Below are 21,205 nucleotides of genomic sequence, written 5' to 3'. Positions count from 1 at the left end.
AAACTGCTAATATTCGTTTATTTTTTTTAATATGAGGTCTGATGTGAAGATAATGTAGAGTTAACGATTGGAATAATTAACGGCGTGATAGAGCGCATGCAATTACCGAAGGCACTTCATTGCAATCTACACAGAAATTAGCAATATTGTTTGATGTGTGTATATACCAAAAACTGACCTATTAGTGCCAAATCGGCAAGATAAAAGAACTAAGAAAATAGATACCACAAGTACTGTTTGAACCATAACTTGCAACGCACATTGAAATTAGCAATGTGTGAATAAATTGACAAAAAGGAGTTTGAAGCCATGTTATTTTCACTATTTGTGATGAAAAATACAATAATTTTGATAACCACAAACGATCAAGTACCCTCCTTGACCTTGGTCCCACGTTATTCATCGCCGTCGTGTTGACCCCTGACAAGCCTAAAAATTTGTTGGTGCCGATTTAGTGGTTCAGTTGCCTATTTACTCCCCATAGCTTTCATAAGTCTTCTACAACTATGACAGGCTGATCACTATTATAAAAAATATGATGACAAGACTCGCAAACAGACAGCCACGGATAGTCAACCGTTACTTCACCACGATAATGCCAGAACGCGTTCAACCGAACAAACCATCTCCACTTTATTGAAGTCATAGATTCAAGTTCCTTAGCCGCCCTCTGTATTAACCTGACTAAGGTTTTAACGTTTAACATTTTTTCTGTAATTAATGTGATTATGTACAAAAAAAGTTAGTAAAGTGTGATAAGATACAGTAAGTAACATACATAGACCATGGCAAATCTAATAAACAAATAAAACAATTCACTCCGTGAAGCGTCTGAAAAAGAGTTCTGAGTCTTGTAAATTTACTTTCCGAAATAAGAGAGGTTTCAGAAATCTGGCAGAAGTGTTATAAATACACTTCTGGATATTTTTTTAAAACATTTTCTGTATGAAAAGGCAATTCCATTTTTCTATAAAACGAAAGTGACGGAACGAACAAGTCGTGCGCCTGATAGCAAGCAAAACGCCTATCCGTAACAGTTCTAGTACTACTCAGAATTTTAACTAGCAAAAATCTTAGGGGTACAGCCAATGCGCTTGTTACCCTGAGACATAAGTTGACAATTTCCATGTACCTGTAATTTCACCGGCACCCTTATCCTTTCAAATCGGAACGTAATAATGCTCACATTACTACTTGACGGCTGAAATAGGTAAGGTAGCAGTACTTCCCTGGATGAACTCTTTCACAAGAAGCTTACTGCTACTACACATTAGTAGGAGAGCATTTTTTCTAATTTAAAAGCTGCAAAAAGAAAATTTTTTGCATTCTAAAAATATTATGGCAAAACTATACTCTAACTATTATCTGGTGCTAATTGTAGGCGTCTGTCATTCATAGAGTTCTGTGAATGACCACACTGACTTGGCTTGCAGAATTGGCTTGAGCCGGTCAGAAAAATGTAATACCGTGTAATAAGAGTTATTTATTTTTAAACATTAATAAAAATAATGTTATCAATAATGTCGAATGACATCGTCATGGAATCCAATACGTTTCATGACACAAATTTTATTTCAGGAAAAATAAAACCTAACGGTGCAGTTTTTACGGAGATTACATTATTGAGCACGGTAACCCGTACGACTTTTTGGTAGCGAGCGGACCGTGCGCGCGCCTGTGTCGCCCTTTTTAGAACTACATCAAGTTTGCGCTAACATAAATGTCTTTGGCAACTAATTCCTCGCAAACCGAGGTAAACGGGGAGATACAATGTCCGTGTAAAAAATACAAGATGGATAAACCTACAGTGACTGTTGTTTTGGGTGCTCAATGGGGAGACGAAGGAAAAGGAAAAGTCGTAGATATGTTGGCTAGCGAAACAGACATCGTGTGCCGCTGTCAGGTAATATTTTCCGCTAATTTCCCTGTTATTCTCACATAAATCTTCTATTATTCTACATATTTTAATAATAATAAATTAGAGGCAACCACATCAGCGGTCACATGAATTAATAATTCACATTATTACGAAGTTGAGGTTATATTTTCCTTGGCCGCGTAGTAATTTTAACATATTTTATGGAATTGTTATAAATTTCAAGGTCATAATTCAATCGTCTTAATGACACAAGAATCAAGAACGACGTTAGTAAAAAGCTTTTACTTTTGGCGGGACGCCAATTCGTGTTTGAAAACATGTGATTATGTGATTACTTTGTTTTTGTAAAGCGCGATGTGCTCGCCAAGACGGACGCTGTGTGCCTCCACTGACGCTTCAAAGTATTGCGTAAACTGAATACACTGTATTATGTAATTTGAATAAGGAGAAATAATGCACTACTGAAGCTTCAATTGAGTACCTGTGCGATAAATTCAAAATTTGAAAGCGTTCCATGATAGATACATGAAAAAAGTTTTTCGGGAAAAATTAAACTTGCTAGTGCAATTTTAACGTATTTTGAAAAATACTTTTTGGTTTTGTTATTACGTGTTGGGTCCTCTTTGGGTTCTATTCAAATAGGGATTGGTGGCATGTTAGAAAATGTGCGCGCGCAATAAACGCTCTTTTTGTACATTTTCAAAGTTTGCTGCAATATTATTTTTAAATCTGCGGTTTGCATTAAATTAATGGCTTCGTTAGCAAACTCCCAGCCAGCCGATGTAACCGGCGAGCGTCAAGTGTGTCCGTGTAAAAAATTCAATTTAATTAAGCATAAAACGACTGTTGTTTTGGGTTCACAATGGGGCGACGAAGGTAAAGGTAAAGTTGTGGATATGCTGGCTGTCAACTCGGACGTCGTGTGCCGTTGCCAGGTACATGTTTTCCTATGAATTTACAAACCATTATTCTCCAGTTTTTTTAATGCTTTATGGGGATGCCGCGAAGTTCATTTGCGCCAACGTTTGTTATTACGAAGTTGAGGTTATATTTTTCCGAATATCTTTATAACGTTTGAAGACGTATGAAAATAGAATATTCATCATTCAATAATCAAGACACACGTTTGCGCAGCGGCGCCCTAAGGGTTTTAGATGTGTAAGCATATTAGTAAAACAAAATTGAAGAACAGTAAAAGCTTATACATTTTATAGAACGCGATTTTGATCACTTATTGTAGGTAGTTTGCAATTTTTTTATCGAAAGTGTTTTATTGTGGGCAATGATATTAATCGCTTTCAGTTTTCGTTAAAATTATTTTTTGCCCCCATAATTCAATTACAAAACTTATTTCCAGCGGTTTTACATGTAAATATAAAAATTTGAAATACGTGTATTATACGTATTTACAATAGGTACCTACGTAAAACTTACAATAAGTACCTACGTAAACACTCTTGTCTTGAGTCTTGACCGAATACCTACCTACCTACACTTCATTTGCGGAAATGAAGAAGATGATGCAACAGATAATGCACCTTATTGTCATGTAACTACTGATTACATTTATATTGTCGTACGTTTATACAAGTTGTAACAAAAAGGTGTTGCAGAAATAAAAATGTACAGAAGCACCTCTTGTGTTTCTGTTATACGTTTTGTATAGAACCGTTTACTTAAATTGTTCAGTTTTAGTACATACTTCCATATTATTATCTCAAAATGTGACATTTTTTTTTACACCTTGTATGTAAACAGGTGTTGCATTACGTACTTGGTCTTAGGGTTGTCAATAGTTACGTCTTGATCGAATATAATATATATTTTGTATTTTCACTGAATACGCAAATATACCTGTAAATGGTGTGCGTGCACCTTTGAGGTTATTAAAGTTTAATCGGAAACCGTTTCAACAGTAATAGCGGCCAAACGTCATTGAATTTCGCGCCGCATTTAGGCCAGAAACTGGACGACAGCAGAGAGCAGGCGGAATGCGATGGCGACAGCGATACTGGCAACGTCGGCGGCGGTGCGATGGTGGTAAAGTGACGTAACGAGAGTGTGTGAACGAATGCGATATCGATACTGTGACGTGACCTTTTTATAGTACCTAATTATTTTATTTAGTACGAGTTATTATGGGCGCAGGATGTGAACCCGTACTGTGAACAAAGAAAAAGAAAGGCAAGTTTTGCCAAAATTACAAAGACCAAAGACAAAATCATAATAAGAGGATAAGTTCTATGGTAACGCTAGAATGACCATGAAACGTTTATTATTCTTGCAAATATCAACCCTGAATTGGAATTCCACTCTAAATATGAACAAAATTATTACTGAAATTATTTCCTCCGACGACATCTCTAAATTTGATTGAACGAACAATGGGTGTGGGTAAGTAAAAATACTTCGAACGCGCATTCACCGCTCGACTGGAGCGCGATACTCGTGTAGGTACTTACCGCCACTCGACTCGTTGCGCCGTCGAGAATAGCCTATCGACGGTGAAAATTCGAAAATGTCGTAAGAAATATTTTGTCGTACTGGAAAATGTTCTTTACTACAAAATGTAGCTTACGACATTTCAAAATTCGATACATCGACGATATTATTACCCTTACGATAATGGAAATCTGAAATGTCCTAAGAGATATTTGGTCTATTTCAAATTTCCACCATCGATATGCAAACTTAGGTATTTTAATCAAGTCGCGTACAGCCGCCACTCGCATCGCTGTCGCCACCGCGCTACCGTCCGCTGGCATGTCGTCCAGTTTGTAGCCCTAATGCTCGTGCCACACAGATGCTTCCGCCGCCGCCTCTATGTGACCAGAGCATAAAGGAAGCATTCCGATCCGCGCGCAACTCTGGCTAAGCACTCATATTTTTCGTTAATTTCACAACTAGTGGGCGGATTAATCGGACGTATACTATATATATGACCGATAAATGGTGACCTATTTTGTCTGTTTTTTGACCGAAGACATTTGTCCGACAAATATCGGCCATCGATTAGCTAACGTCAGCGAGTAGCGTAAGATTAGTTATGTATTACAATTATCTAATAATAACAATAAAAATGTGCCAAACAACCAAACCAATTACCTGGTCTCCAAATGAAGGAATTCCCTCTACTGAGTATCAGAGCAATGGAATTCACTCTGGGGCACTACCCAGAACATCCAGATCAGAACCAAAAAAATTAGAAAAGCGCACATATTTCCCAAATTGATCCTACCGGGAATCGACTCCGCGACTTCCAGATCCAACGCCCACGGTGCAAAATGTTGGGCCATCGAGGTCGTCAATGTATTTCATTATGTAGGAAGGAGGGGAGAAAAAGTAAGGACGTATACATATATTATATCCACAATTGCATCTCTAAAAGAATGTACAATATTTTAAGTGGTTGACAACCCTGCTAAGTGTTAATTGTGGATTCTAGCCAAGGTCTGGGACATTTATTGTCACGGTTACGCTCTTAGAGATTCACATATATTTTTTTATAGGCGTGAGCTAAATGAGAATTTGCAAAATTTTTATTAGTATTCTTTTCCTGTTACAACTTTTATTATACCATGTTTAACGCAAATAAACGAATTATCAACATCCCCGGATGTTGGTTTATATCAGACTGCTTTCGTAACAATGTTCTTTAAAGAAAATAAATTTTATTAGTAATATCATCAGAGTTGGGTTTGACCTATTTTTTAGCTGTCATATCGGCAATAATAAGATGTTGGATAGCAGTAATGAGGTAAACTGTACTCTAAAAAAGAAAAAAACGAAATCAACAACGGATCATCATCTGACATATATCAACATAAAGTATATAATTAATGTGTACCAGGACGTTACTATGTACACACAGCGTCATTCCCAGTGTAAAGAGAGTAACATACAGTGCCATAGCCAAGCAAAAGTTCTGACGAGACTTGTTTGTATTAGCAGTTTATAGCGCGTCGCGAAACCGTTCTAACTAGGGATGCACATTATGATTCGATTTTTACGAAGATCGATTAAATTGAACACGATTTAGCGATTTTTTAAAATCCATTCGTTTCAAAGCATTAAGCAAATCGATTCAAAATTAAGGCGAGTCCCGGTCTGTCAGTAATAAGTTTCTGTAAATGGAAAGTAAAGAGGGCTTTGGTCATTAAGTTATGACATTTTATTGAAAAGTGTCGTTAGATGTATCTTTACATTGGCATCTGTGAATCGCAAAAAAAAATTTATTATTATGGCAATTACATCATGTAATAAAGGTGCTTAATTATTACATATTTTGAAACGACTTTTGTGAGATCGATTCAAGAGCATACGATCCGATCCTTGGATTGATTCATAGGCATACAATCCATTACGATAACAAAAATCGATTCAAAGCAAAAAAATCGTGCATCTCTAGTTCTAATTTATTTCTAAGTTTGGGAACCGGGGTTCGAAGTGATATTTATGATATCAATGATAATTATCTTGGTAAATATACCTTGCTAATTACCTCCACGTTTATAAAATTAACTGGAACAACAAAATAATAACGCACACACTCAACATAGCACTAGTGAAACCCTGTGTTGCGGGTGCAATGGACACATAGACAACCACAAAGTACACCCAAACTCACGAGAGAAATAAATTTAGGCCATACAAATATTTCTCCCGGCCCGGGAATCGAACCTGGGACCTCTGCGTGGCAGTCCGGTATGGTATATGGTAACCGGCATATGGTAACCGTTCGGCCACGGAGGCAGTTAAAAAAATTTAACCGGTAGCAAAGTCTGTCGTGGCATGTGTTTTTGTCACAGAGAAGGTGTAAAAGTCACAAACTAAATAGTTTAAAGATTTTCTTCGTGTTAATTTAGTTTTGTCAGTGTTTGTCATTTTTAATCGACTTCAAAAAAGGAGGAAGTTCTTATTTCGACTGCACGTTTTTTTGTATGTATGTTTTTGATAACTCCGCATTTGTGAACCTATTTTGATGATACTTTTTTTTGTTGGAAAGAGGGTACCTCGGCTGTGGTCCCATTTAAATTTGAAGATAATATTCCACCTCTAAGGGTGGCAAACTATGAATCCGATTTCGTGCATTTTCCGGTAACTGATTTCAATAAAACTTGGCAAATAGATGTAATTCCACGAAGTTTTGAGGTCGGTTTTTTTTAGTCAAAAGTATGAATCGGCATGGATAATTATCGAATACATATCGGATAGTGATTGCATAATACCTTATATAATTTGGTACCGTGATTGAACCATTTGCTAGCACGCATCAGCATGACCGCCTGCACTTTGTAAAGGGTTTTGTTAACGTTCTTCAGCATTACCTTCTAGTATCTACAGATTAACTAGTGATAACATTAATATAACCACTTAATCGAAGTGGACAATATGGACTAATTACAACAAAGATTATGATCTATAGCCTGGTAATATACTTACTTATTAGATTACAAGTTAAGATTCTTTTACATCTAAGATAAGAAAAGCGAAAATTCAAGGCATGGCTTTTTAACGTTGTATGTAATTGTTTAATAAACTCTGCCTAAAGTGAGAAGGTTCTTTTGAGGGCCATTGATCACTTTAGTAGCCGTAGAACTTGTGAAAGAGTTGGTCTAGGGAAGTACTTCTGCCTTATCTATTTCTACCGCCAAGCAGTAATGTGAGCATTACTGCGTAATAATGGTGCTAGTAAAATTACAAGCACATGAGACTTGTCGACTTGTGTCTCAGGGTGACAGACGCAGTGGCTGTGTTACAAAGATCTTTGCGATTTAAAGCTCTTAGTGGAACTGCAACGGCTAAGGACAGGTGTGTCGCTTAACACCGTTCGTCCCTTTACTTGGTATCATAAAAAAGAGACATTCGACGAAATGTCCCTTACGACAAAATGTCCCTTGCGACATTTAAAATTTCCACCATCAATATTATATAATGCAAATACATATATAACAACAATGTAAAAAAATTGACATGACACTTTTGAAACTGCCTGTAAGTAGGAGTGAAATGGGGTTTTAGAATGTGTAGGAAGGAAATCTTTAACATGTGGTGCGATTTGCTTTAAACTTGGTTTGGATACTTTAAATACAAAATAAACTAACACACTAACTAACAGTTTTTCAATACAACCCCAAAAAAGGGGAAGTTAGAGAACAGAAATATTTTTAAAAACCTTTTCTATAGAAGACCGTATTTCTTACATTTGCAAACTAACTGCTTCCGTGGCCGAACGGTTACCATACTGAACTGCCACGCAGAGGTCCCGGGTTCGATTCCCGGGCTGAGAGAAATATTTGTATGGCCTACATTTATTTATCTCGTGAGTTTGGGTGTTATTTGTGGTTGTCTACCAATGTGCGGGGCTATGAGTGTGTGCGTAAGTAGTCTTTACAATACTTTGGTCTATCTTTAGCACTTTGATGTTTTGGACGTTATGTATAATAGGTCATTACGTGCATGAAAAAAGTTATGATAAAAAATTAAAATGAGTGTGGTCTTACTAAGAGAAAACGATTATGGCATTGTTTCGCAAAGTTGCACGTTTCATTCTTGTACGTACAACAATAACTGACGAAACTTACAATTATATTGTTCAGTATCATAAAATTACTTCGGGTGAAATCTGTTATCAGTTTCAAGGTCTGTCTGCTAGTTAAATCTGTGTGATTGATTTTTGCAATATTTCGTTGTAATGGAAATTAGATCACGTTTCGCAACGCACTTCGTAGAAATACCAAGACGTTCGGCTTCTAAGTTGCATGCTGATTATTTCTGTAATTGCGGTTTCTACCATTTTGCAACAGACGTTATTGTGTACTAATTTCTTTGTCATCATCATTCACACCACTTTTCTTTAGTTCTTTAGGATTAATTATTGTTTAGTAGCAGTAGAGCTCATTGCGAAAGTGTGCGTCAGGGAAGTATTGCCACCTTACCTGTTTCTGCCGCCAAGCAGTAATGTCAGCATTACTGTGTTCCGTTTTGAAGGGTAAGGGTGCTGGTGAAATTACAGGCACACGGGACTTGTCAACTTATGTCTCAGGGCGACGCGCGCAGGGGCACTACCCCTCAGATCTTTGCAATTTAAAGCTCTGGGTGGCATTGTAGCTGTTATGGACAGGCGTGTAGCTTACCATCAGGCGCACGACTAATTTGTCCCGTCACTTGATGTAATAAAAAGAAACCTCTATTTCACCTAGTGTTGTTATACTTACTGCCCTCAGAACTTCAAAAACCACAACTAACATTTTTATCAAAATTGAGTTATGTACATATTCGAAGAGATCATGAAAAAAGCCCAGCTACTTATTGTTTTGTAGAAATCTATCTCAACAATTTTTGGAATATATACCTAAGCTCAAAAGGCACGACTGATATCGATACTTTTTGACAAATTTTCATACAGGTTCTATTTCAGGTTTGACAGTATTGGTTTGTGTTTATTTGAGAAGCAAATATGTAGAAATGTACCCCTCAAAATTTTGCTTTGGAAGCTGTCGCTGTGATTGTGTACGTAGCTGCCTATTTACATAGCTACGCAGTGATATTTACATAATCTCGCAATTCTTCACATTTCTGGGTTCTTTGTCATCAATTCGTAGAATTTTGATTGAAATATACTATTGTTTTGAAATATAATGTTCCCTTTTTGTCTTTGAATAAAGAGAATCCGAAACTTTAAGTTTCCTTAATGGCACGCAAATTTCAACTGTTCATTCAAATTTTTGGAGGGAAATAAAGCTTTTCCTTTTTTTTTAGGAAAAGATATTGATAACCCGGAAACAAAAATCATGTTACAAAAACTATGATAAAACAAAAGTTATGTTGGTATAATATCAGATTTTCTACCATAAGAAGTCATACGAATATGAGTAGTTAGTCTAGTCTGCAAAAGTGGCGCGTCTGTGGCGCTGCAGCTGCGCTTCTGAATAATATTATTATTCTATTAGCTTCTATTTAGCTTTTTACTCAGCTACCATCAACGTCTAACTTGAAGACGCTCTTAGGCTCAACTTATATTGCTTCGGAATATAAACGAAGCGAAATTTGTAACCATAGCATAATTAACTTTATTTCAATTAGTAACTTTCAAACTAGATACGGGAGCTAGTGGCAGTTGCCGTATCTAGAGATGGAAAAACTGCTATTATATGTGCATATATAAAAGTTTTAAACATTGTAGTTTTTAAATGAGCGTGCTTATAAAATAAAAATAGTTTTTTTTTAATAAAAAATATTTATTTTAAAAAAACCGACTTGAAAAGTTTGCTTATTTAAATTGAAGTTACACCTATTTGCCAAGTTTTTTGAAATAGGTTAAAAGAAAGTGCGCGAAACCGGATTGATCTTCTAGTTTGCCACCCTTAGAGGTGGAACATTTTCTTCAAATTTAAATGGGACCTATGCTGAGGTACCCTCTTTCCAACAAAAAAAATCGTAATTTTCTTTTCCCTTATTTATTTCTTTCGCGTAACATACACAAAGAAATACAGGCGAATAGAGAACCTCCTCCTCTTTTGAAGTCGGTTAAAAATGCTTGCAACATTGTGTTGGAAGCGACAAGCGAGAATAGGCCACTAAAGGTTTTTAGATAAGTAAGTTCATTTGTAAAACACGAGTTTTATTTTTATTTTTAACATAGTTATTCACATTGACGTTTTAATTTGTTAAGCAAACATGACGAGACGAGCGAGACTTGTAGACACGTTTTTTAAAAAAAATTGTTGAGTATTGAACTGAGCAACGTTTACAACTTAAAGTTATAAGCGTGCTTATGTGCTTATATTAAAAAGCAAACTTTTTAAAGTGCTTTTCGTTTAAACGCGAATCTTTAGTCGCATCGTACTAATTTGTACGTTACAAAATTGACATGAAATTCATTACGCTTTGTACAATTTAGTAACAGTAGAACTCCTTGTGAAAGAGTTCGACCAGAGAGGTATTTGTGTTCCGGTTTTGAAGGATAAGGGTGCTGGTGAGATTACAGGCACATGGGACTTGTCAACTTATGTCTCAGGGTGACGGGCGCAGTGGCAGTGCCCCTCAAACCTTTGCGATTTAAAGCTCTGAGTGGCACTGCAACTGTTATGGACAGGCGTGTAACTTACCATCAGGAGCAGGACTTGTTCGTCCCGTCTCTTGATATTATAAAAAAAATTCGTTACAAAGAATTGACTTCCATTCTATTATGCCGCAACGTAAATTGAGTCTCAGGTTCGTATTCTAGAACTCTACTCAATGCTCAAGTCAGGTCTTGAGTATGATTCAAAACACTAGAAATCATACTCAAGTCCTTGCCATTAGAGTCGTATTTCCAGTGCTTGAAATCATACTCAAGTCTGCCCAAATCCTGACTTGAGCATTGAGTAGAGTTCTGGTATACGATCCTTAATATTAACGGTCGTGTTATAAGTAAAAGAATTAGTAAAGTTATAAATTTCCCTATATTTCGGGAGTTCTGATCTTATTTGTTATGCTTTAAATGTAAATATTATAGTTGGGGCGCCAAGGGGAGACCATAATACATGAGTAACCACACTTATCGACACTTAATCGCACCAAAGCCGGTCAGAAAAAGCTTTATGGAGGTTCGATCACACGCCATGTCTTTTTCGCTCTGATTACATGGACATGAAGGACCGTTTACACGGGACAAATCGACGAGCCATTCCACTAAGCCAAGCCATGACTGGCGTCGTGTAAACAGAGACAATCCATGATTCAAAAAGAAAAAGGGAACATTATATTTCAAACCAACATTATATTTCAACCATAATCACCGAGTATTAAAAAACTGACCTCAAAAGTTCCTGGAATTATATATTTGCCAAGTTTTATTGAAATCTGTTATCGGAAAGTGTGCGAACCCGGATGATGAATCCGGTTTAGTTTTCCACCCGTAAAGGTGGAATATTTTCTTCAAATTTAAATGGGATTAAATTTAAATTCCACTACCGAAGTAGTTTCTTTCCAACAAAAAAAGAATCGTCATAACGGTTCACGAATTATCGCGTAATAGGAAATAAAAAAATATACATAAAAAAATGCAGTCGAATTGAGAACTTCGTCTTTATTTTGAAGTCGGTTAAACTTTCTAAAAAAATTGATGACAAAGAACCCAGAAACGTGAAGATTTGCAAGATTATGCACTACGTAGTTAGGTAAATAGGCAGCTATATATTATCATAGTTAGTGACAGTTACAAAAGCAAAGTTTCAGGGGTGCAGCTACTCTTTTCTACATATTGTCCAACTGTTATAGACAGGCGTGTAGCTTACCATCAGGCGCACGACTTGTTCGTCCCGTCACTTGATATTATAAAAAAAAATGGAGTGTCGCCAGACCAGTGATAAAGAATTTCTCATTTTTCCGACCAAATATTCCCCCACCACGCGCCTTTGCATCCTGAGCCACTCCACTAGTTTGCCTTGCTGTTTATTAAAGAATCTTAAAAAACTTGTTGCAATACTGACTGTAGTGTAATGGATGTTCCGAATTTCGTACTTTTCACTAGACTGGCTTAATGGCTTGGCTTTGTGGAATGGCTCGTTAATTGGTCATTTTCTGACCGACTCAAGCCAATTATGCTTTAATAAGTGTGGTCAATCACAGAACTCTATGAATGACAGACGCCTACAATCAGCATCGGATAACGATGCCAAGTTTGCAACGACATTTATAGAACGCAAAAAACTCTCCCTACACTTGTCGAGTTAGAAAAAAATGCACTCCTACTACGTATAGTTAGCAGTAGACCTCCTTGTGAAAGAGTGCGTCTAGGGAAGTGCTCCCACCTTACTTATTTCTGCCGCCAACTAATAACGTGAGAATAACTGCGTTTTGATTTTGAAAGATAAGGGTGTTGACGAAATTACAGGCACATGGGACTGTCAACTTATGTCTCAGGGTGACGGGCGTAGTGGCAGTACCCCTTAGAGCTTTGCGATTTAAAGCTTTAAGAGGCTGGCGTGTCGCTTACCACTCGTATGACTTGTTCGTCCCATCATTTGGTAACATTAAACGAACGTGCCGCCCCATTAGGTGTTTTTATTTGAATATCTTCAAAATGAGCTATTTTAACCTCACCAAACGTTGGCCATTTATTACACGCTGATGTTTTTGGCAAAGTAACGTGTTTAGAATCGTATTGTTATGCCGCGTGCACGACACCATACTAACGCTATTAATGCTACTAGCACTATAACACTGATTCGAAATAATAGTACTTGAGAGAATTTTCAGACCAATGTGTTCAAAATGTTTCAATTTAATTTCTAGGTAATGCCGGTATAGTGATCAATGTAGATTGTAAATTGAACTGCCGAATATAACGCATTAAAAGATATGCCGCACGGGCACTGCGTCGTCGCAACGTTGCTTACGATGGCGTGCCCCATTTCAATGTACCGTTTCAACGCAACGTGTGGCATATCGATCGATTTATAAGTCAACGGAACGCCGTCGCAACGCATCGTGTGGTGTCGCTCTAAGGGTTTATAATATTGCTTATAGCTGACCACAGACAAATTATAGTACTGTGGAATAATCCAAAAATTTGTTTAAACTTTTGAGATCCAGGTCGCTCTTATTTAATTTTGACGAGTGTAAATTCAAGGGCGCAAGCTTATCGTACGACTACCTCTAATGAGATATCTCGATTTCCGGTAAGGCGTATAATTGTGAAAAAAACTACTATTCACTCAAAATGCGGTCGGGTTGTTCAGTAATGGCCATTGGTTCTGGATTGGCCAAAAAGTCGGGTGATTGTAGAATTCCCGTTTTTGAGTTTACTTTTACAACCAAATTTTTGAGTTTACTTTTACAATACCGCTTTTAAATATTTTTTTTAAAACGCTTTTTATCAAAGCCGAGTTCATTTAAAAAATTCTGTAAAGGCCGAAACAAGTGAAAATCTGAAAAGGCTATGGCGGGCGAATGCGGTGGATGAGGTGACACATTCCAACGTAACTGCAGTCATGTAAAGGGTCGCAGACGAAGGACAACAAATGTTAGCGACTAGTTATTGGTTTATTAACTCCAAGTGAACTGAATTACTTTGCATGCTGTTTGTGTGGTTTATATATAAATAAATTATATCTAAAGCAATTAATTAACAATTAAGATGATGCAACAATCTGCATTTCTGTGGAAATTTAGAAAGTTTACACCGTTAGTGATAACAAGCTTCGTCCAACGATTAAAATGTAATGTGGTTACATTACAATAGTTTTTGACGGCTTTGCAAAGATTACCTTTATTACGATTCACCCATTCTGGGCGTATTTCATGAACTTTAAACTTTCCCTATTCTTAAAATGCGCATTCAAATATAGTTTTTTAAATGACCACAATTAATATAACATTTAAAAAAAATTTTGTTTGTTTAAAGTTAGTGACAAAAACCGCACGGAATTTCTGGTAACCCATTACATACGTTATATAGAATTATGTTCGTTCTGATGCTCATGATACGGCGAATTTTTTTGAAACAGCACCCACGAGACTAACTTTCTCTATTTTCGTACTTAATAGGAAACAATATAATAATTAAGTATCTACTCTTGAACCAGGTGGACTTTAAAGACAACACTGTTTAGAGTATAGCTACTATTTTCTGGTCTATTGTGTATGGAGCTACTATAGCATTAGCGTGCGCGAACCTCCACGAAATTCGACTACATAAATATGTTACGCGATTAATCCGGCCTATTTAATGATTCTTTTTTATTGGAAAGAGGGCACCTCCTTATTGATCCCATTCAATTCAATTTTAATTGAAGAAAATATTCCACCTCTAAGGGTGGCCAACTAGGGGATGAATCCGGTTTCACACACTTTCCGGTAACCGATTTCAATAAAACTTTGCAAATAGATCTAGTTTCACGAACTTTTGAGGTCTGTTTTTTTAAAATAAAAAAGTCGTAATTGGGATCACAGCTGTTGTCTCCGCGCATGAGGCTTAGCCCAAAAGTATTTTTTTGGGATTATAGCAAATGATTGGTAAAAATAAACAATGGTTAGTATTAATAAATTTTAACTGAATAAATTAATTTCCAGGGCGGCAACAATGCTGGTCACACAGTCGTGGTGGACGGCCAAGAGTTTGACTTCCATTTGCTGCCTAGCGGTATCATCAATCCGAAATGCACATCTGTTATTGGTAAGATTATTTTCAAATATTTTTTTCAATCCACTTCTTAGAACGGAAATAAATTAATTTGGTACTCTACGAACCCAGTGGAGGTTTCGTGCAAATTAGTTACGCTTGTATTGATTTTTTTTCATGCAGTTGATTTTCCCGCCGTTTCAATTTTTTAATGTCAGACAGTTAAAGCGTATATTTTTGTATTTATCAGATAAACACAAACAGTTGCATATAAGTAAGATTAAATTATTATGAACCAACAACAGTATAAAAGTAACGGGACCTACTCGCGTAGTATTTTAGTCGGAAGCGGTCCGACTAGTTTCAACCATAATCGATGGTCTTCATCAGAGGTTGAGTGCAACGTTCGTGACCGCGTCACGTCTACCACTGCGGTTCGCAGTGGGGTGATACGCTGCGTCCGCGCGTCCTGGAACTCTTCTTCGCTACTGCTGTCCGTAGAATTGATGTCGGGAACAGTCCAGCACACAAGAGTTCACCACGCTAAAACCTTAGCTTTGTTAGGAGTAGTATTTTGTGCCCCGTAAAATCCGAGAGGCTATTGAAATAAGTAGGCGACAGCAGTAGCGAATAAGAGTTCCAGGACGCGCTGACGCAACATATCAGCCCCCCAGTTCCCCACTGCGGACTGCGTCATCGGCACGCGCGCAGTGCTAGACGTGACGCGGTCGCGAACGTTGCACTCAAACCCTGAGGAAGACCATTGGTTTTGATTGGAAACTAGTCGGACCGCTTCCGACTAAAATACTACGCGAGTAAGTCCTATTACTTTTATAATAAATAATAATAAATGAATAAAATAACTTTATTTCAGACTTCTGAAGGTGGTATATATACACTATAATGTACCACCATATATACTATAATGTGTCATAACCGCGTTAGTTTTCCTAATAAAACCAACAACATGTTCCGCAAATGTGTGACAATTATGCCCAGGCCAGAGGCGGCCGCGGAAGCGTTCCGGGCGCGGGATATTTTGTAAACGGCCGCCGCGCGTTTCAGGGTCATATGAATTGGTACAGTCAAGAGCACATCAAGCTTGACTCTTTGTACTGTGGACCGCTCTTGTCGTAACCGGCATACAGTTTGATTTATATATGGAGAAATTAAGTAAAATAAATAATAAATAAAAATTATGTTTTATATATAGCCACATACTCACATAATATTCATATATAAACACACACATACATACATGTACATAACAATACATATCAAATTAGTTACAATAATTATGAATACCATAGTAATAAGAAGGAGCGCCACTATTCAATATGATATTCCTACAACTACAAGAAGCGTCGATGCGATAGTTTAAGAATCCCGGAGGAATGTCCGCAAATCAACAGTATGTTTGAAATACATACGTTAATAATACTAATTACATGTATAAAGTAAGTTTGAAAGAGTTCATCCAGGGAAGTACTGCCACCTTACCTCTGTATTTCTGCTTACAAGCAGTAATGTAGTTCCGGTTTAGAAGGGTAAGGCTGCTTAAAATTACAGGCACATGAGACTTGTTTATATTACCATCAGGCGCACGAGTTGTTCGTCTCACACTATCATAAAAAATAAGAATTAATTTGTTGGAATTTTCCTACATATTACGACCATTTGGTAGTTACAACAACTGGTCGCAAAATTTTGATAAATATAGTCTATAAAACAAAAAAGAGTGATTTCAAGTATCCCGAAAAAATGTCATACGGTAGTCTCCACTTTCTGTCTCTGTTCCTCGAAATTTAGGTAAATATACTCAACCTATTCCGATCACTGATAATTTACACACGAATATGGAAAATAAAAAAATAAGTCAGTGTACTTGGACGTACACGTTTATCATTAAATGATTTATAATGCTTGTGAGCTATGATGAATTAATATATATATGATATAAAATGATAAAATGTGAAGGGCGTAAAACAGTCATACGTTTGCACGTGACAACTGGTCTCGTGACATGTAGCTGGATTATTTGAACATGAATAAATGATTTCTTTTTATTTTTATTTATATTTTATTTATTTATATCGAATCCTTGGCCTCACACAACAACGCTCGAACCAGTCAGAAAAATAGCGAAAGATGAGTTTGGCGAATCTCTAACATCAGGGGGTCTACTCCCGGTCTCCGTCCGACAAGCGTCTGAAACAATTTAAAAAAAATATATAATAGACACACGCTTGATCACAATCTCACCTGATGTTAACCGACGATGGGACGCGTTTGCCTAAAAAATGCCTATTCACTTTAGCCTTGAATAGCCCCAAATTGTACTTTTCGGAAAATACATATAGATCATTCCATTCCTTTGCCGTACGCATCAGAAAGGAGGAAGTAAAGCGCTAAGTGCGAATAGGTGGAATATCAACGATCATGTCGAATGGAGTGCTCCGGACCTTCTAGTCGACCGAAGAAGGAACGGTTAGGTAGGTTACCATGCCGGACTGCCACGCAGAGGTCCCAGGTTCGATTCCTGGGCCGGGAGAAATATTTGTATTTCTCTCGTGAGTTTGGGTGTAATTTGTGGTTGTCTATGTGTGTGTCCATGGCACTCGCGACACAAGCTTTCCCTAGTGCAGGGCTATGTTGTGTGTGTGCGTTATTATTATTATTATTATTATTATTATAATTAGTAATATGTATGTTTTCATCTTTAAAATAATTAAACAATGTCATCTTGTGTCGTTCGGTATTGCAGAAATACTTTAAAAAACATCAGTACATAAACGGGAAAATCCTTTAACAGGTACGCGATTAATCTGTTTTGGTTTTGTTTTGTATTATTTTATAATGACTATTAAACTACCTAAATAATCTGCCATGATGATGATGTGTGTGTCCATGGCAACCGGGACCAGGCTTTCCCCTAGTGCGGGGTTATGTTGAGTGTGTGCGTTATTATTATTAATAGATATATAAATATTATTATGAAATTACTTCTCGCAAGCCTTCTGTGTCATATTAAGTTTCACCTCTTAAGCCAGAATTTGACGGTCTTCTTAAATTCTATCTTATTCATGGCGAAATAATGAAATTAAATTTAAAGTTTAGGAATGTGCCAAGGAAGCAGAAGAATGTCTGACTGTACTGTGTGCAAATATGACGAGAAGAAAAGGTATCGAGTCATCTATGGTTGGTTAAAGTCACATAATCAAATCAATTGAATAAATTTTTGTTCCATTTGAGCAAATTCGTCGAGATCTTATTGTTCCACTTCTAACTTTTCGGATCTTAACACAATATGGTACACGATTCTTTCGCAAATAGTCTTGATGTACTTTGCAGGCGAATTTCCGGCATACTGTATAGTAAAGCAATCGATTTCCATTTGTAAGCACGCCGATAAGGTTTAACATGCAATCTTGTTTATGATGTTCAATAAAATACATCCGCATTTCTTGCTTTGACCTTTGTTGTAATTTCTCAAGATAATAATAATGATTGTTTATTTTTAGACGAAAATCCCATATGTGACATAATACAACAATGATAACAAGCTAGAATAAAACACTTAAATAATAAGTTATGACCTGCACAGGTCTTCGTCTAATCTATTTTCTGTTGGCGTCGTGGTGGATGGTACACCAGTACTTAGAAATTGGACCAGACATATCGGCGGAAACAACTCTCAGTATACCCTTATCAGAACAACGCAGCCTGTCCCAAAAGGAAGGAATGCAAACTCCTGTACAAAGCAGAAGTTCGATCTTGCATGGAGTGTTGCACTCACCTGTGGTATGGCTCAGCGAAGTATCAACTAGAGGCGCTTGATTCGATTGAACTAGGTGACGTAAAAATGTGTTTTATTTATATTTATTTAAGTTCCCCAACAATCCTATTTTAATTTCATATATAACAACCAAGTGTAAAATGACGTAAACATTTGGCAACATTCCGGTCGTTATCAGTCAAAGAACAACAGAATGGAGATTCAGCTAAATTAAATCCTTGAGCAAGATCGTAACCTGTATTAAATGTATTCAAGGCAGACTCCTTGCTTTAATAGTCGTATTATCTAAATTTCATTTAAATAAATAAATAACGCACACACTCAACATAGCCCCGCACTAGGGAAACCCTGTGTCGCGGGCGCCATGGACACACACATAGACAACCACAAATTACACCCAAACTCACGAGAGACATAATTGTCGGCCCGGGAATCGAACCTGGGACCTCTGCGTGGCAGTCCGGCGTGGTAACCGTTCGGCCACGGAGGCAGTTTATTATTTGCTCCAAACATTGAAGACATCCTTGGCAATCAAGTGCAAGATTATGATTTTGCTGGGTAGGTAAAACCGCGCTATCTACTTTTACAGCGGTCTGTGGAAAGAACTAGCACAGTTATAGGATATTTATGACCTAAGGCTGACACCGCAAAAAGATGTTAATCATATCGCAAATGTCTATTGGCGGCGGTAATTGTTTTTTCGTCAGGTAGACCCACAGAACAATAAATTATAGAAGTGGTTAGTTAGCGTCTGACACGTGTCAATTATAGGGCTCGAAAGACCTATCTGAGCTCAGTCCGCCATTTTCGCTTTGTATGGTATGGTTGAGGTTGTGTCATTCTTTCGTGCAATTTCTCTAAAATCCTAGAAAAATGCCTCATTGTGCTGTTTTGGAATGCAAAAATGATAGTGGTATTTCATATCACCGGAAAGTCTTATTTTAATAAATTTTCTGTTTATCGAAATATTTTTTTTTGTTACAAGAAACGAAAGTACCAACAGGGTAAAATTTAAATTAAGTATATTAACAATCCATAATGTTTATATCTTTTTAATTTGAAACTACGAACAATCAATGTCAAGATTTTGTGCTATATCAAATTGAGAATGTGTGAGTTTTAGCGACATCGGTATTCATTTGAGGCTTTAGGCACTTCCATTGTTTTTTTTTCTTCCGTGGGTAGACCCTTCGATCAATGTCGGTTTGAAAATTATAAAGAAAGAAACTGCATTCGTCAAGTTTCGCGATAATAATGTATTGTATTATAGTCAAAGACTTCAATCTATAGACAAGAACATTCGTAGAAACTATGTGTTCCCAACAAAAAATACTATCAATAGTGACAGTGTTTTGGTTTATTGTTGAATTTTGTCAAAGAATGTCAGTACCGTAGTACTGTCGACAGACGCGACAGTCTATACCATTTGGGAATGAGCAGCTGGACAGGCAGATAAGATTTAGGTAGTTTAATAGTCATTATAAAATAATACAGAACAAAACCAAAACAGATTAATCGCGTTCCTGTTAAAGGTTTTTCCCGTTTTTGTTCTGATGTTTTTTTAAGTATATCTGCAATACCGAACGACACAAGATGACATTGTTTAATTATTTTAAAGATGAAAACATACATATTACTAATAATAATAATAACAACGCACACACTCAACATACCCCTGCACTAGGGAAAGCCTGTATCGCGGGTGCCATGGACACATAGGGTATTATTCTAGAACTCTACTCAATGCTCAAGGCAAGACTTGAGTATGATTCAAAGCACTAGAAATCATACTCATATCCTGACTTGAGCATTAAATAGAGTTCTAGAATACGACCCATAGACAACCACAAATTACACTCCAAACTCACGAGATAAATAAATGTAGGCCATATAAATATTTCTCCCGGTAAGGGAATCGAACCTGGAACCTCTGCGTGGCAGTCAGCATGGTAACCGCTTGGCGACTGAGGCAGTCAAAAAAGAAAAAGCAAATTATGTAAAATAAAAAATTAAAACCGAGTTGTTGAAATTATTGATGTTATGTACTTTGCCTTGCGGAAAGACCATGCAGCAGTCTTTTTTAATTAAAAAAAAATGGTAAGCATAGTAACTGTTTTATTCATAATACCTATTATACACACTCTGTTTTTGTTTAGTCAGAACTTGTTGAAATTCAGAAACTGGCTCAGTTTCTAAACTACATTGTTAGATAATTTAAAACCCAAACATAACTTGTCGTGGAAGCGTGGTTTATTTAGGTGAACAGTGATAATGATAATATGATAATGTGCCCATGTTGTACAATGGTCTTTTATCTCTGCATTCTTATCTTATGACACAGCACGTTTTATTTGCTTTATTTGACGGCCTCAATGGTTCAGCGGTTAGTATAGTGGGTAACTAGATGTGCAGGTCTCGAGTT

General features: G+C 36.9%; 1 protein-coding gene across 3 annotated transcripts in view; it reads left to right on the top strand.

Moving 5' to 3' along the window:
- Nucleotides 1-1,667: 1,667 nt before the first annotated feature.
- LOC113240250 (adenylosuccinate synthetase) overlaps nt 1,668-21,205 on the top strand; it is a 54,594-nt gene continuing 35,056 nt past the window's right edge. For 2 of the 3 annotated variants that reach the window (XM_026477503.1, XM_026477505.1), the window contains exons 1-2: nt 1,668-1,903; nt 14,939-15,041. In XM_026477503.1, coding sequence (XP_026333288.1) covers nt 1,721-1,903; nt 14,939-15,041 — 286 coding nt within the window. In that variant the 5' untranslated portion in view covers nt 1,668-1,720. Of the gene's footprint in view, nt 1,904-2,617; nt 2,815-14,938; nt 15,042-21,205 lie in introns of those variants that run through there. The other variant, XM_026477504.1, reaches the window with a different exon arrangement.

This window comes from Hyposmocoma kahamanoa, unplaced genomic scaffold (assembly GCF_003589595.1).
Source record: "Hyposmocoma kahamanoa isolate Upper Pololo Valley unplaced genomic scaffold, ASM358959v1 129, whole genome shotgun sequence".
NCBI classification, from domain to species: Eukaryota; Metazoa; Arthropoda; class Insecta; order Lepidoptera; family Cosmopterigidae; genus Hyposmocoma; species Hyposmocoma kahamanoa.
This window is presented reverse-complemented; position numbering and strand designations above follow the sequence as displayed.